We start from the raw sequence: 17,500 nt of genomic DNA on the forward strand, positions 1-17,500 counted from the left end.
AACCGTGTGTGTCCAAGCGGAACAGTGAAATAACAATGCGAGCGAAAACACCGATGTGTCAAACAAGAAATGGTTACTTACATAACGAGGGGAGGGCCTTCCTTGTTCTGCGAGGTCGTTCAACAGTGATCCGGCGATGACTAAGTTATCCGCTGACAAATTCCTCTGACTAAGTCTGGGCTCAGTTCAGACGAACGATCAGAGACTGGAGCCATTCCTGTATTTAGTAAAAATAGTAAAAGTTAATAAGTTATATCTTAACTCCTTGCACATGAGTATTTCCTTTTTACAGGTATAGTAGAGTTGTTAAAAATTGCCAAGCGAAATTAAAGTAATCCACGACTTTCTTCCTTTCGGTGTTGTGCAAAAATAGACAAGGAGCCCGATGAATGGATTTGTCTTTCATGTGAACAATTTTCTCAGAAAGTCAATGTGGAAAGAGTACCATATAACCCCATACATTAATTATGCATTCCACTCTTTATCTTTCACGACAAAACTTTAAAAACAAAGTTTACTAGTCTGAATGCATAATTAATGTATGGGGTTATGTGGTACTCTTGCCAGTCAATGTTCCATGAAGAAAACTCCCTCCATTGCGGCCAAGCCACATTTCTCCAGCAGAGCATACAAAAGCTCATCTTTCAAACCGGCAGTCTAAATCCCACAGGGATCAACGAACGCTTTTCATTCTACTAATTTATTCGTGTTTTTCTCGTTGCCATGTTCCAACCAATCACGTAGCTCCTTTTTCTGCCTTTAAGAGCATACACAACCCACAACTCCTCTATTTGCTCTGAAGAAGGGCGAACGCTCGAAACGTCAGCTTTTATAATCGCAACGGTGGCCAATTTACCATTTCAACTTTGTTGATAAATTCGAATTATTTCAGTTGGGTAAATTGCTTTTTCGGTGACAGTGATCCCCTTGATAGCGTAAACTGATTTTAAGTTGAACTTAACGTGAGCGATGAATTATCAAGAACGGTTGCATTTTGTATAGGTCCTAATTGATTCATATGTGAACCCAATCATTTACTTAGTTCAGCGCAACTAGATCGAACTGACTTATCGAGTAATTAGAAGTACGATTGTAAATACTGAGAACAATTTCTATTTATTTCTCACATGGCAATGATACCAGGGAATTAATGAAAGAAACTAGCATACACGGTGATTAAAGAGTTCATGACCTTTGTGCTGGTTTTTTTTTTTTTTCTTAGGAGCTATTCTCCGAAATGTCCACTTGACAGACTGCCTATATCGATTGAAAAGGTAATGACTGTGTCACGCAAACATTTTATCACACTTTTCTACTTGATGATGAGAGATCTTTTCACTTTTTTATGTTTTATGTTTTCATGTTTTTATGTTTTTGTTTCTTTTCTGTTTTTTTAATGTGACTTTGTCTCAAATAAGTGCACTATGATGAAACATGAATTTTCTAAGTGATAACGTGCGCAGGAAGGGTTAATTTTTGTATATACTGCCTTGCATCAAACTTAAACACGAAGGTGCGCTATAAAAGGGCATTAGCTCCTCTCCCTAATTTTGAATTCACCCAAAAAAATAAAGATGGCGGACGATGAGGAGAACCACAACAAACACTTAGTATTTGTTATACTCGTCAAAAGCAATAAAACATACCCAGAAACGGTCGCAAAATATCAGTAGAGTTATTTTTCTGTGAGTAGTTTTGTTTGGAGTACAATATTTCCTCGTTTTGTGTAAAAAACTTGCATTGTTATGGTCAAATTCAAATCGCCCACCATTTTGAGCCTCCCCTACCCAGTAGGCTATCCATGGAGCTATCTTTGTCTATTGTGAGTCTTCATTTCACCGGTACAGTGGCAAGCAGTGTTCCAGTGAATTTATGCGCCAATATGCGATATATTTGAGGCCCGATCGAGCAGTGACGCGAACAAAATAATCGTCATTTCGCTTTGGAGTTGTCTCAGAGAATTTCTCTTAGTGTGAGACCTTTTGTTGAGGTTATTCTACGATTCGACTCACAAAATGGATAGCTTTCCCCCTCCAGATAAAATGAAACGTACAAAAATCAACAAACGTGCAAATGCACGGCGAGATCCAGCAGAACAAGACCCACATTTCAGTCTGACAATTGAAGTCAAAAAGGATCAACAAAGTCGTCTGGAAGCTATCAAACAGGATAAGCAACGCTAAATTGGCTCTTGGTATATGTAGACAGACTTCTACCACGCAAAATGCTGATTTAATGGAAAGACTTCTCTCGTATTTTGAAATGATTTGTTCATCAGCTGTGGAAAGTAGCTCTTCATCCATCACCAAGACTGATGTGCTCGAAGGGCCGAGAACTGCTCTCTCTCTCTCTCTCTCAACCCGTTCAGCCATTGTCTAGTTCTGTTGAAGTGCGTGACAGATGACAAACTTGTAAAAGACAGATATATGTGGATGCTACAGTGGATGGTGGATGCTATGTGTGCACAAAGTCATCTTTGCAAGCACTGTGTAAGTACTTTACCACAAATCCATGGTGTGAATTTTGTGGCGAAGATTACAAATAGGCTTCAGCTACTTTTTCAAGTCAAGAGCACGTTTGTAAGATTGAAGTTCCCTGTGTGTGTAATGACTCAGTTACTTGGCTCAGTTCTGGAGTTTTGGGACACCCTGCAAAGTACTACACCAATGTTAGGTGAGTATAATACGTACATGACCTACTTTGCAAGTAAACATTATCAAAGGAAAATATCCTAGGAAAGTTTTTCACATATATATATGATTAGTTTACATGTACAAGTATATCCTCTTCGATTATGTAAATTATGGCTTTCCATTCTGTTCTCCCATGTTTTGTTTCTAGTAATAAATCTGTATGCTAAAGTGAGTGATACTAAAAAAAATATATTTGCAGAATGGTTCCTGCATTCACATGTACTGGACTTACTGAAACTCAGTATCATGGTTTTACTGAGGCCACTGACATTGGCTGTGTGATGGAAAAAACAAAAGACACAAGTATGTGGTTTTTAACGTATACACTGTTGTACACTATCTTTACTTTTTCTAGGATGTGATCCTCCTGTGTTTTAACAGCAGTGTTGTGAAGTCTGTAATAAACTTTATTACAAGACTCAGGCAGCCAGAGGGCCAGTATCTAAAATCAACCAATCAAAATGCTCTATTGCCAGTCCAATATTCTCTAAGTATTGGACTGGGCATTGTCCTGAATGATCCTGCACTTGTGAAAAAGCTTTCTTCAGTCATATGGTAAATCTCTTATTAACCAAGCTTGCTCTGGACTGTATTAGGAGAATATCGGCCCTCGGTCTTTTTTTGTACGGACCTCCCTGCACTCAGTCCGTACTGTCAAGTCCTTGGGCCGATATTCTCCCAGTGCGGCCCTCGCATTTGGTCAACAAGATATATATCATGATTTACCCATATGATCAGTTAGTGTATGACTTAAATCTAGCTTTTACTGTACCTTGCAGCTTATTGAGCTGTATCATTTTGTTTGGCAGTATGTAAAGACCAGGGTTTTGGATATAGGTCTGTAGTTCAGGAATTGTGCAACAAGACAATGGCTGATGCAACCTGGGCAGAAGTTAAAGCTACGCAAGGCTATATTGCAAGTGGGGATGTAAGTTGACATGCTACCAGCTACTTGTTTGTTGTGTATGTTCAGTGTTGTTGAAGTTATTTGCAGTGGGCAAAATTTGAAATAACACCTTATGCAGTGCTAGGTCATTTTGTACCTTCATTCAAGTTACCTTCAATGCTCAGTTTCCTTCCATTCATTTTTTATTCTAATTACTCTTTCAGTGTATGATAACAGATGCCAGACATGACTGCATTCTACAGGGATGCTATTTCTACGAGGTAAGAAATTCCAACCGAATGCTAAGCCCCATGAATTTGATAACTCGTGCCTCACTTTTCTGAAAGCCTGTTTCCACTTCCATCATCTTATCAGTCGTGATTTTTGCACCCCCTGCAGCATTTTTAATCAATTGATGGCTCTGTTTCTCCATTTGGCTGTTATGATGTGGGATTCCTGTCTTACTAAAAACCATAACATATCAAACATACCCTTGCTTTTAGCATACAACTTAACAGAGGTGGCCCATGACTGTATCAGATCATTGAAAAATTGGTTTGAGCAAAGAGGCATCAAGAATTCCTTTGATACCTGGCATGGTAAGTATGTATAAAAGTTCATATGTCAATGACTGTGTGGTGCTCTTCAGTTTTGTAATAATTTATTTAATCTGTTACCAGCATGTTATCTAATAATCTAAAGGCATCAAACATAAACAAGACTTTTGGTGTTTGTTGATCCAAAAAAGTACTAAATAATTCAGGACATGACTCATGTCATGCCATGCATTGAGTGCACTTTACAATTTACAACACATTGACATTGTTTTCCTCACTGATAAAGTTGTTATTTGTAATCTATCAATGGTCATGATCAATCACAACTTATTATCAAGACTGAATTCATTTGAAATTAGTGTCTCTTTTTCACATTTGCATCTATTTTATTCAAGACAGTACTTGTATTTACATGTATATAATAGTGACGATGCTTGTAGGCTTTGCCATATGCCTTGCCTAGTATGTATTTGGCAGCTTCTAGGTTGTTTGCAGAAGCTCTTAAAGTGTTACGATATAAGGCTACTACTTGTTTGCTTTCCTTTTCAGAGATGATGTAGCTTTGGTCTTGGAATGAGTTTATTGATGATCAAGGATAGTTCAAGGCAAAGTATTATTTCAGTTGCTTTTCCATTTTCTGTTGAAATGACTCCTTTTTTCAGTTGATGATGCTCAGTCAATTCTCTTGAATGATGACATCATTTTAAATTCATATGCTCAGAAATCTTCGCGACTCAATGACAATTATTATAAATAGCATCTGTGTATAATCTTTATTGAGAGGAAATAAACTACAACCCAATTCCTTTTTTTTCTCCTAGTAGGATCACAACCTAAGGTACAAGCAGTGGAAGAAGAACATGGAAAATGCTGATCAATCCCTCAAGATATTGCATAGTGGAGTTCAGAATTAGGGCATACAGCATATTGTGAAACAATATAGCTTCTATTGTACCCTATTGTCATTATACAAAGAAATATATACTATTTTTGAGGGAAGTGTTGATGGAGTATTGTAATGCTGGTTTTATGAACGACGGTGAGCACAGTAAGGCACTCCATCAGGATTTGGCCAACGTTTCCGAAGATCTTACACAACACAGACTGGCAGGACCTTTCAAACATCTTCCACATAACATTCCAATGCTTCCTCCCTGGCTATGTAAATAAGATCGCGCTATAAACCCTGTATGGCTGGCGAAATGGTGCAAAATTCACGAACGTTGTATACATTCACATTCACCAACATATCGATTCACATTCACGATTTATATTTTCATTCATGAACAAAAACCGTCCACATTCAAGATCGCTAAATACATTCCATTAAAATTCATTCACATTCAGGAACACTCTATTCAACAATTTTATTTTCATTCAACGATGTCCATTCAGCAATTTCTGCGCAGTAACAGTTGCGCATTACGTCAATAGGCGCCGTCTTTTGGCGGCAATGTACTGAAAAACATTATGGCGAGCGGGTCGAACTAGGATATCGAAGAGACCATAAGAAGACGCGTTCGTGACGAAATGTGTAATTTTCAAGATGGACGAAGCAGAGTACAGAGTCTACTCTATCGAACAAGATCTCTGATTCGAACAGCAACATGCAACATGTGTAAAAGGCACACATTTCTAAATATTTCATTTGCAACAGCTAGAGTTTCTTGTAAGAAACGGCAAGATTTGTTGAAGGGAAAGTATAAGTGCTTCCAGCCTGATCTGGATAGTTTCTCTTAAATCAATATTGCTTGTACCCCACAGACGTTTACATTCATCCAAAACATCCCATGCTGCTGAAAAGAGTTGTTCCCAGTTGAAGAGAGAGGTTGAAACACTCTCCGCCCGTTCGTCCGCCATCTTCATCAATCGAAATATCGTGGGCTCTGGGAGCCATGCTAATCGTGTAACGTAATGCGCAAATGTTGCTGCGCAGAAGTTGCTGAATGAATGTAAAAATTCTGGAATGAAATTGACATCGTTGAATAAAAATAAAATTGTTGAATAGAGTGTACCTGAATGTGAATGAATTTTAATGTGCATGTATTTAGCTATCTTGAATGTGGACGGTTTTTGTTCGTGAATGAAAATATAAATCGTAAATGTGAATCAATGTGTTGGTGAAACGGTCAGCGGTCGCAATGGCGATCGGTTGTGTATTTTCGTCGTCTTGGCTTTTGCTGACCCGTTTGATCTTTCTGACATCCTCTGGACCACAAAATGATTTCAGTAGTTTTTCCACTGACTCGTTTAATCTGCCTACGAAGTTTGGCTCTCGTGTTGTAAATTTTTCGCTGAATTTTCATCACTCCTCTTGGAGGAATCATGTCCGCCATCTTGCCTTTGCTACACGTAGGAAAAGATATCTAAACTTGCGGGTGAGGTACTATGCAAATTCCGACAGCAGTTTCCAGCAAACTCGTCTTTTCAAAAGCGGCGACGTTTCTCTCAACCCTGTTCCGATTTCTCATAAATGCTCAATTTGTAGACGAAGCGTGGCTCGAAACCATCGAGCTATAAGCTGCGACTCGTGCTCTCTATGGTGCCATATAAACTGTGGAAGTGTAAATCCCCGCCAATATAAACTGATGCAACAAGACGGTAATATCTGTTGGACTTGTCCTCGCTGCCTTCTATCCACGTTACCTTTTTGCCGACGTCAGTGACACTGAGCTTGTAAATCACTTCTCCACACTAAACTCCACACAGACCACCGAAACTATGGCCCAGCTACTTCATTCTTCTTCCAGCGCCAGCCTTCCAAAGCCCACCTCTGGATCAGGAAGGCTTCGTTGCTTCCTCACAAATGCTCGATCGCTGAAAAAAAAATTGCTGCATTTTCAAGCTGCAGTTTATAGTGCTGACTTGGTTATCGTCGCTGTTACTGAAACATGGCTAAACTCATGTATTCTTGACCATGAAATCTTTACCTCAGGTTGCCAGCTACACAGGAAAGATCGTCAGGATCGTCATGGTGGAGGAATTCTGTTTGCATCACGGAATGATTTTGTGGTAGTCAGAAGATACGATCTGGAAACTGATTGTGAGCTAATGTGGAATGAACTGCAAACTGCCTCCGTTCTTAAGCTCCTGTTTGGTGTCTTCTACCGTCCCCAAAATACTGGTATGGAATACATGCTTCTCCTTCAAGAATCTTGCTCCCATATTAACTTGACTTTCAATAAGATTTTCCTCGTTGGAGATTTTAATCTGCCGAACTTTGACTGGATAAATCAGACCCCTCTCCACTGATCAACTTTACCTGAAGACCTACGAAATCATAAACGACCTATTCCTCACACAAGTAATTACTTCTGCCACTCGTGGTAAAAATATTCTGGACTTGGTTTTGACTTCTACGCCTGACTTAGTTACTGATCTGTCCTTGAGTGCGGGTTTCTTACATTCCGACCATCTCAGTATATCCTTCAGTATCTCTATCAAACCTGCATGCTTCAGAGCCACGCCAAAAGAAATTTTAAACTTTAAAAAAGCAGACATGGATGAACTGAGGAAAACCCTATCCTACAACTCCTTGGCATGTTGCTATGTTAGATGATGACATAAACATGAACGTAATTAAGTGGGAAGACCTTTTCTGGGCAGCAGTGAATGAATTTGTTCCTCGCAAAAGGGTCAGGGACAAGCAGACACCCCCCTGGATAGACTCTGAAGTAAAGGCACTGTGTAGAAAAAAGGACAAGGCCAGTCGAAGAGCATTGAAATAAAAAAACCAAGACCATATCGACAATTTTAAATCTCTTAGAAGAAACGTAAAGAAACTGATCCACAAAAAGTACACTGACTACCTCAAGAACCTTGCTGATTCTGTTGAAAAAGAACCCAAGAAGTTCTGGAGCTTTTATAGCACTAAAACAAAATTTAGAAAACTTCCACTGGCTATGAAGAGAAACAAAGACGACAAAAACCCAGTCACGTCATCCTTTGGTAAAGCAAATCTCTTTAATGAATACTTCCACTCAGTTTATAGTCATGCTTATGCTGGACCTCCACCACCGGGATCTCACCCTGTTTTACCTATTCATGAAATTTCAACTGTGGCTCTTTCTGTTTCTGAGGTAAAATCCATCTTCGAAAACCTGGACCCCTTCAAAAAGTCGTGGACCAGATGGCGTAACTGCCAGGCTCTTGAAAGAGTTTTCTTCTGAAGTAAGTGACTCGGTTACATCAATGTTCAACCAGTCATTAACAAGTAGTGTTTTCCCAGAGAAATGGAAAGACTCAAATCTCACCCCTGTTTTTAAATCTGGTCAAAAAGATGTAGTTACCAATTATAGAGGTATCTCACTTTTGTCCATTATGTCAAAAGGACTTGAAAGATGTGTCCGTACCCACATTTACAGCCATGTCGAAGACCTTCTTCACCCAGAACAACATGCTTTCAGAAAACAAAAATCCTGCGTCACCCAACTTCAATATATCCATTCACTGGCAAAAACACTTGACTCGGGTGGTCAAACTGATGTCATATACCTGGACATGGCAAAAGCTTTTGACCGGGTACCACATGAGAAACTTATGTATAAACTCGAAATGCTTGGTTTTCGAAATCCATTATTAGCCTGGATCAAAGAGTATCTTACAAATAGACGTCATAGAACCCTCATCGAAGTCATTGCGTCAGACTGGAAGCCAGTTACTTCCGGAGTTCCTCAGGGATCTATCATTGGCCCCATTCTATTTCTTGTATATGTAAATGACATTGCGGAAAACCTTTCTACTGGTACCAGTCTTCCCCTCTATGCAGATGATGCAAAGTGTGCCAGAGTGATTAACGACCTTAATGATTGTTACACCCACCAAAACGATCTGTCAGCTCTACATGATTGGAGATCTCGGTGTTATAATAACTAACGACCTCTCATGGAGTAACCACATTGGTATAACTGTGAACAAAGCGAATAAAGTCCTAGGTTCTATTAAACGCTCGATAGGCACCGCTAATGCAAATATTTTTTCTATGCTCTACAAATCTCTTGTACGGCCAATTTTGGAATATGTGGTACCTGTGTGGTGTCCTTACCTCGTCAAGGACATCCATGCTCTTGAGAATGTACAGCGAAGAGCTTCAAGACTTGCTTTAAATCAACGCAAAGGAGACATGTCCTACGAAGACCGATGCAAATTGCTAAAATGGCCTACTCTTTCCGACCGTAGAACTTATCTATCTTTAATTGAGTGTTATAAAATTATTTTTGGTTTTTACCATTTAGATTTTGGAATCTTTTTTGATTTTGCCACAACTAGATGTACGAGAGCAAATCATCAGTACAAACTTTACGTCAAACCAGCAAGACTTAATTGTTATAAACATTCGTTCTTCATTAGGATTGTTAAATTATGGAATGAATTACCAAGAAACATAGTGGAAGCTGATAATCTTCAGCATTTTAAATCTCAGCTTAAATTGTATTTAAATATTTAATTATAACTAAGTATTTTATTTTCATTTAGACTTATTTTTTAGGGAGTTTTCACATAGGGATAACCTCTTAACTTCCTTTTCTGGAAGCATATTTTCCATTTCCTCTTAGTGTATACATAGTCTGCTTCTGGAATAAATAAAGTATGTATGTATGTATGTATGTATGTATGTATGTAAACTATGGGAAATGAACTTTAATTCACAGAAATGCAAACAGCTCTGTATAACAAGGAAGAAAAAACCAATCCACAATATCTATCATCTTGGTACGAAACAATTACTCCTATCTGACACGGAAAAAGATCAAGGTCTAGTGCTACAGCACACACTAGCATGGCATGACCACATCTTTACAAAAGTAAATTCTGCAAATAAGATCCTGCGGCTGATTAAACGGACATGTGGAAATCAGACACAGTCTGCTGTGATTCGCAAGCTTTACATACACCTTGTGCGGCCTCACCTTGAATACGCCTGTGAAATCTGGTCCCCTCACCAAGCCTTTTTGCAGGACATGATTGAAAGCGTTCAGGGACGAGCCACGCGACTCATGATCAAAGGAAGATCTTACATGGAGCGGTTGAAATCTCTCCATCTTCTAACCCTTAAGTCTAGAAGGACTCTACTTGACTTGATCTTCTTTTACAAATGTTTAAAGGGACTCTTAAATATTAACTTATCTAGTTTTATTATTTCCAGGAAAAATACAGCATATGAACCAAGAAATGCTGATTTGTCATTTAAAACTCAATATGCGAGAACAAACATGCTAAAATATTCCTATTTCCATAGAACAGTTAAAGCCTGGAATTGTTTACCTGTGCATGTCAGAAAGTGTGAGTCTCTTTCTGATTTTAAGAGTCTTTGTAAGGCTTATTTATACCAGTTAGACACTGAATTAACCTAACTTCTTCTTCTTCTTCTTCTTCTTCTTCTTCTTATCATTATTATTATTATTATTATTTTTTATTATTGTTATTATTATTATTATTATTATTATTATTATTATTATTATATTATTACAAATATATATAGGTATGTGTAGTGTTTTTCTTTTTGGGTGGCCTTTTGTACGGGAACCCTTTCCTGTTTCTTGGCCTCAGCTTTGTATATATGTTAAGTTTGTTGAGAAAATGATTAAAGTAAAGTAAGTGAATGTGAATGTACACAACGTTCCTGAATTTTGCACCATTTCGCCAACCATAACCGTGGCGGTTTAGAATTGTATAAAAACATCTGTTGTCGATCTCTTGACTAATGAGCCCGTGCTGCAGCTCGACACATGTTGCCGCTGCATTTTCCGTGGCTCCTTGTCTTCGGAAACTGTCAAAGAAGGCAAAATTAGAATGATGCATGAGAACATTACCTGTTTTGAACTGGTAAAGCGCTGTAAAGGACATCGTTCGAGAACGTTGCAAATGGCGGGTAAAAATGTTTCGGCAAACTAAAAAGCCCAAGATAAGATTTTGTAGCTAGCAGAAAAAGGCATACAATTTAGATTAAAAAGTATGACCCAAAATATGGTCTTGAAATATTTATCCGTTTTGCGAGTTCCCGATCATTGGAAACAGCACATTGAATATTTATGCTTCACGGTCTGACAGTATTAAACAATACCCCCTCGGATCGGGCTTGAAACCACAAATAGAACAATTCTTGGCAAAGACATTGCGAATAGTGGAGTAATATCAGTTTGTAATCTTGTTGTACCGCCTCCCGGTTAGCTCAATGGATAGAGCGCTGGACTGTTGTGCGGGAGGTCGAGGGTTCGAGCCCCGGCCGGACCAACACTCAGGGTCTTAAAATAATTGAGAAGAATTTGCTACCTTTCTATAACATCAAGAATTGGTTAGATATTCTAGTCTTCTCGGATAGGGACGAATAAATGGAGGTCCCGTCTCCTGCAGGGTTGGGGTAGGAGACGTTAATTTCCCACACACGAGATTACTGTGTGATGGATGTCCTCCACTGGGGTGGGATGGGTGGGATATTGGGCGCACTTAATTGGGGTAGGAGACGTTAATTTCCCACCCACGAGATTACTGTGTGATGGATGTCCTCCCCTGGGGTGGGATGGGTGGGATATTGGGCGCACTTAATTTGGAGCCTCGCTCTGTTGTGCGACCCTCACCATACTCTGGTGAAAGTGATTAAATAAATATGATTCGTTGAAGAGCCAACTTACCTGGCGTTGATTTTTTGTTTCGTGGTTTCTCTACTCGAACGATCTCCCCGTTGTTCACGGCAAGAACCGTTCAGCTCCTCGATTAAACTTTCGTCTAATAAAATTCTAATCTGTGAAGTACTACTTGGTGTTAGATAAAGATATTTCAATTCTAGGGCAAGTAAAGACAGGAAAGGCACAGCAATTCTCGTATACCTTACCTTTCGAGTGTTCAAATCGTCCGCCATTTTAAATTTGACCCGCGCACGTCAACGGTGAGTGACACATGAGCCTGGGTCTTCCCAGGGAAGACTTCCTTATATAGCGCGCCTTCGTGTTTAAAACACCGTTTTGCAGAGTTCTCAGGTGTTGTAAGCTTTTATATGTACAACGTACTCTTAATAAAAAATGTTTAACAATAAATATATCTTATTAACCAAGTGCGAGGGCCGTACTGGGAGAATATCGGCCCGAGGTCTTGACAGTACGGACCTCGCTGCGCTCGGTCCGTACAAAAAAGACCGAGGGCCGATTTTCTTCCAGTACGGTCCCGAGCAAGCTTGGTTAATAAGAGATTTATTACACGACTGAAATTCAAAGGGACGCAAGTGCGGTATCATTCGGGACCATTCGGGACAGTGCCCGGTCTAATGCTGAGAGAATATTGACGGGCAATAGAGCATTTTAATTGGTTGATTTCAGTTATTGGCCCTCTGACTTCCCGAGTCGTGTAATAAATCTGGGTAAGACCAATTTTCAATGAGGTTAAAGACGTGAAATCAAGACCAAGAGAGTCCAGAAAGCGATTTTTAATTCGATAATTACACTAAAACCCAGAAGGCAGATGTGTCATCGGTGAGTCTTAATGTAAAAACCGAGGATAACAGACATATTTTACATTCTGGAAGCCTTGAAAGTACGTATCAATCATACTTTAAATGTTTGAAAGCGATCCTTGCAGTAATGAACCCTACTTAGGGTGCATTACTAAGAGGATCGCTTTCATTCATTTCATGAAACCGCAGCCACATACTGTGGAATACTTTTTAAAAGCGTAGAATTTATTTTAGCTTATTTCGCGGGAGGAAAAAATAAGCGAAAATTCATTCCAGCGTGACTGCCTTATCTCTCTGTTGTGGTTCGAACGGAAAAAATAATGTAAACATTCAACGTACACAACCAACTGTGAAAATTTCTTTAGAAAGTACTGTATTCAACACTGAGCGGCAACACAGAATGCGGCCTTAGCGGCAACACAGAATGTTGCTGCTAAGGTAAGAAAATAATGATCTTTATAATCGTCTTCTTAGTGACAAAATTGTACTGGCTTTTAATGATGACTGACAAAGATACTGTAATTGGCTATCACTGCATTTTATATCTTGCTAAACAACAGGAAGGGAGTTGCGCGAAAATAAATTCATGTTTTTCATGTTTTTCATGTTTTTCTCGTTGCCATGCTCCCACCAATAACGTAGCTCCATTTTCTGCCTTTAAACGCAAACACCACCCACAATTCCTCTATTCGCTCCGACGAAGGGCTAACGCTCGAAACGTCAGCTTTTGTAATCATTACGGTGGCTAATTTACCATTTCAACTTTGTTGATATATCCAAATAATCTAATTGACCGCTGCACTAGTATTGCAGAGGTCAGTGGTTCGAATCCCGTACAGGCCTGATTTTTTTCAGGTCTGGTTTTCGCTATTGCATAAATAGCGCTATCTACTGCGAAGAATCGTGCATCATACGTATTTAATACCGCAGTTCAAAATATATGAACTTCATATATTCATTGTATCTGATTTATCATCACGGGTTTATTACGAATCAACTTAACGGCCTGCTCCCAGTTGGCTTGTTAGCTCAATTGGTAGAGCGCTGCACTAGTATCGCAGATGTCAGTGGTTCAAATCCCGTACAGGCCTGATTTTTTTCAGGTCTGATTTTCGCTATTGCATAAATAGCGCTATCTACTGCGAAGAATCGTGCATCATACGTATTTAATACCGCAGTTCAAAATATATGAACTTGATATATTTATTGTATCTGATTTATCATCACGGGTTTATTACGAATCAACTTAACGGCCTGCTCCCAGTTGGCTTGTTAGCTCAATTGGTAGAGCACTGCACTAGTATCGCAGAGGTCAGTGGTTCGAATCCCGTACAGGCCTGATTTTTTTCAGGTCTGATTTTCGCTATTGCATAAATAGCGCTATCTACTGCGAAGAATCGTGCATCATACGTATTTAATACCGCAGCTCATTATATATGAACTTCATATATTCATTGTATCTAATAATCTAATTGAGTTAAACTTTTTACAATAGCATCTAGATCGACTAAAGTCGAAAGTTTACTGAGAAGCTCTCTTTTTTCTGTATTAGACGTATTACTGTATATTACTGAAAGGAACGTCTTGATCTAAAATCTAGTGAACAGTCAAATGTAAGGATTGTTCTGAGTTTAAAAACCTCGTTCCCCTTTCTTTCAGTTTCAAAGACAAAGGGCCAAATCTCACTTGAAATCACACATGGACAGCCACTTTAAGTTAGCTCTTTGTAGCCTTGAGACCACTCAGAATCAGGTTAAAGATCAGTCCAAGCAGATTGAGCGATTGACGTCCACTATGGAACGACTGATGTCCTCTCTAAAAGATTATTCACAGAAAACGGCCAATTTAACGGCCACTGTACAGGGTCAGGCGCAGCAGATAGAACGATTGACGGTCCAAATTCAGCATCAAGCAAAGCAGACGGAGGAAATGAATAAGGAAAGTAAGGGCCAGTCAGACAAGAAGGGAGCATCTAATATCAACGTTAACAAGCTTGACCTAAAGAAGTCCAAGGGTAAAGGTCTTGATTATGTTGTTACTTATACCCCTGTGTAACAGAACTTTTTTGCTCGTTTCTTTGTAGGAGGGAAATTCCGTTATCTTGGAACTGACTTTCAAAATAACTAGAAACGGAATTTTCCTAGTGGCTCTCTAACATTTAATTCTCCGAGGAGTCGCAAATTCAAAGGGAGCCACGACAAATTAAAAGGCAAGATAGTGGTAACCTATTGGCCCTAGATAAAGAATATCATCCATTCCAGTAATACTTATTCGACAGAGGCAAACTCAAAAAGTTTTTCCTCCAGTTAAAGTCACATGATGTGATGTATGAGTACCTGATCGGATTAGTGTGCCTCTTCGACGAGGCAACGTGGTGGGTTGCGTGGACCCATAAAAAAGACGGCAACGATTGTCGAACATAAGAGATGTAGCACCGCGCCGGTTTACGTGAAACGTGAACGCAAGAGTGACCACGTGACCATGTTTTTCCCGCCATTTTCTCACGTTTACCGGTTGCACTTTGAGTAGAAGTTAATTGCCGAAAAAAGGGCGCCAAAATTATTCCTTGTAAGTCATGCAAGGGCGCTATCAAATCCACCATGATGTGAGCTTGCGTGAAGCCTAAGTAGTAAGTTTCACGCTATTTTACGTGAAACGTTATAGGGAAAGCTGACGTCTACCGTTTCACGCAAACGCGGTGCTAAACCTCTCTATATTTAAACAATAGCCTCAATTTGGCGCGCAAATATGCTCTGATATTTTTCCGCGGACATTACCTTTTCGGAGATGTGAACAGTTTTCCGGGAGCGAAGTTCGCGGAGACCTGGCGTTACAACGAAAAGATAAATTTAACTTATTTATACCTGAAACGATAACAGTGTTTTCGGGGGTAAATCTCACGCGAGTTGCTTGGAGGTGAATAGCATAGGATATTCGGAATTTTAGTAGCCAATCATAGCACACCTTCAACGCTATCAACTGTTTTAGTAAGTACCTTTGGATGATATCCACCAAAAAAGACCATGTTAAGCTTAGCTTGAGTTTCTCTGGCCCAAAATTATACCAACTTTGAATTGGATTTTATCGTCTGTATAGAACACTCATTGAAGTAAGATCGCCGGCATAACATGTCCTCATTAGGTTACTTGGACAGCCAAAGTGAGGTGTGCCGAGTTAACTACACTACACAGAAAATCCGTGAGAGACTTCTTAAATAATATCCTACTTATCTGCCAGGTTTTCTAGTTAAGGTAAAAATGATGAAGCATTTAAAGCAAAGTCAGGCCTCACTTTTGGGAGAACAATGGTGGCCCACAGTTCCATGTTAAACCTTGATTCGTATGCCTGAACGCCTTAATTTTATTCTTAAATATTTTCTCTGTTGTTGATGCAGGTGATACTATGAAACAGAATTTTAGGCCTAAATCAGTCAAAGATACTAATGCAGTTATGACGGCATTGGTAAATAATCGTGGTAAGGGACGTGGAAGAATGGTCAAGCCCGTCGGATCGTCTGAGAGTACAGTTAGATCGAGGGTAAGATCGTGGTCAAGCTCGAGGTCAACCTCGAGGTCAACCTCGAGGTCAAGGTCAAGGTCAAGGTCAACGTCAAGGTCAAGGCCAAGATTAAGGCCAAGGCCAAGGTCAAGATCAAGGCCAAGATCACCGTTAAGATTAAGGTCAAGGTAATGTGAATATTCGAGTGAACTTATTCTTTAGAGAACCCGAGTAAGAGTACTTGCTCATGGTGAAGTGAATACGTTCGTGAACTTGAACTTAAGTTGTCGGAAAAAGTATGATCTTCATACTCTGTAAAACTCACCCTACATTGAGATGAAAACTTGTAGGCGTCCCTTTATCAGCGAAACAGGCTCGCGTTTTACATTTATTTTCTCATCCTCTGGAAACCTGAAAGTTGCTTTTTTCTTTACGAAAACATTACTAATTTTATATTCAGGGTTATCGCGGTGGTGCCTCAGGGATGACGAAGTTTTGGATGGAAAAAGATACTTAACATGGTGGGTATTGTTGAAATTCTTGTTTGATTTCTACGCCATTTGACATCGGATGGCGTCTACAAGTATAGAAGGAGTTAACTTCCTCTGTAACATCTCCATTTACTCATGAACATTTATTTTCTCTTTTGCTTGTGGTGTGAACCTTTAGTGGAGCAGGTAGAGGTATCTTGGTCAGGCTTGGTGAGGTTGTCTAGTGTTGCAGATGACAATTACAGTAATATGGCTCCTGTACTCTTGGCTCCCTCTGTGATAGAACAAGAAAAGTCAGACAGTCTCTCCACTATCTTGAAGTGTTCATCCACTATTTAAACGACATTTCGTCGGCCAATCACAGCAACTTCAGCAAGTTACACCGTGTGTTTGTGAATTCAGTAGAAGTTAGCAAGCTTATCTTAAGGCACGTTGAATTTTAAGGTTTAACGAAAGTATGGTACTAAAGTCGATACTGTAGAACGTTAGCGTCCAGACGTTTCTTAATGAAAGCATCAGGTGAATTTTTTAGCTAATCTTTCAATCATTTTCCTCTCTCCTTTGTCTTTTTGTGCTTCGAGTTTCATGCACGTAGCATTTTGTTGATTTTTTGAAACTACAAAAGGAAGTTAGATACTCAGTAAACTAATTGCAATTTTAAAAATCCGAGACCTCATTACTATATCAGCGGCTAACCGAGAGAAAATACGTGGATATATTTTCTGTAAAGATTGCAGTATTTAGGTTTCAAAACCGCATTTAGTTTGTGCTGTGATCGACAAACATTACGAGGATAACTAAAACAAATTCTTTGGTTCCCGAACCAAATCGCAATACTTTCTTTTTTACGGAACATATTCATGGAAATAGAATCTCAAGTAAGATTGATAAAAATTGTGTTTTAATAAAAAGTAAAGAATGGGATTAAG

At 39.3% G+C, this 17,500-nt stretch overlaps 1 protein-coding gene and 1 pseudogene across 3 annotated transcripts in view; both read left to right on the forward strand.

The window, feature by feature from the left end:
* LOC111324653 (TNF receptor-associated factor 6-like) overlaps positions 1-11,101 on the forward strand; it is an 11,424-nt pseudogene extending 323 nt beyond the window's left edge. Inside the window, exons 2-9 of the transcript XR_015993229.1 lie at positions 1,223-1,274; positions 2,279-2,673; positions 2,893-2,996; positions 3,503-3,621; positions 3,804-3,860; positions 4,083-4,178; positions 4,686-4,741; positions 4,961-11,101. The product of XR_015993229.1 is annotated as a TNF receptor-associated factor 6-like (transcript). The remainder of the gene's footprint in view (positions 1-1,222; positions 1,275-2,278; positions 2,674-2,892; positions 2,997-3,502; positions 3,622-3,803; positions 3,861-4,082; positions 4,179-4,685; positions 4,742-4,960) is intronic.
* Positions 11,102-14,236: 3,135 nt separating this feature from the next.
* LOC111343279 (uncharacterized) lies at positions 14,237-17,495 on the forward strand. 2 transcript variants are annotated; one of them, XM_088738573.1, is made up of 4 exons: positions 14,237-14,596; positions 15,977-16,268; positions 16,541-16,601; positions 16,750-17,495. In XM_088738573.1, the coding sequence occupies exons 1-3, from the start codon at positions 14,281-14,283 to the stop codon at positions 16,566-16,568; spliced, it is 636 nt and encodes a 211-aa protein (XP_088594699.1). In that variant the 5' UTR covers positions 14,237-14,280; the 3' UTR covers positions 16,569-16,601; positions 16,750-17,495. The 2 variants fall into 2 exon arrangements, with proteins under 2 accessions (XP_088594699.1, XP_088594700.1); XM_088738574.1 differs by having other exon boundaries at positions 14,237-14,524.
* The last annotated feature ends 5 nt before the right edge of the window (positions 17,496-17,500 follow it).

The sequence above is a fragment of the Stylophora pistillata genome, chromosome 11 (assembly GCF_964205215.1).
Source record: "Stylophora pistillata chromosome 11, jaStyPist1.2, whole genome shotgun sequence".
NCBI lineage: Eukaryota > Metazoa > Cnidaria > Anthozoa > Scleractinia > Pocilloporidae > Stylophora > Stylophora pistillata.

What these genes read in the sequence shown, in the direction of transcription:
- LOC111343279 (XM_088738573.1), top strand. Translation starts at nt 14,281, where the DNA reads ATGGACAGCCACTTTAAGTTAGCTCTTTGTAGCCTTGAGACCACTCAG. An exon ending in TGACCTAAAGAAGTCCAAGG is followed by an intron (nt 14,597 to 15,976) that starts GTAAAGGTCTTG and finishes TTGTTGATGCAG; the next exon opens with GTGATACTATGAAACAGAAT. An exon ending in CCGTTAAGATTAAGGTCAAG is followed by an intron (nt 16,269 to 16,540) that starts GTAATGTGAATA and finishes TTTTATATTCAG; the next exon opens with GGTTATCGCGGTGGTGCCTC.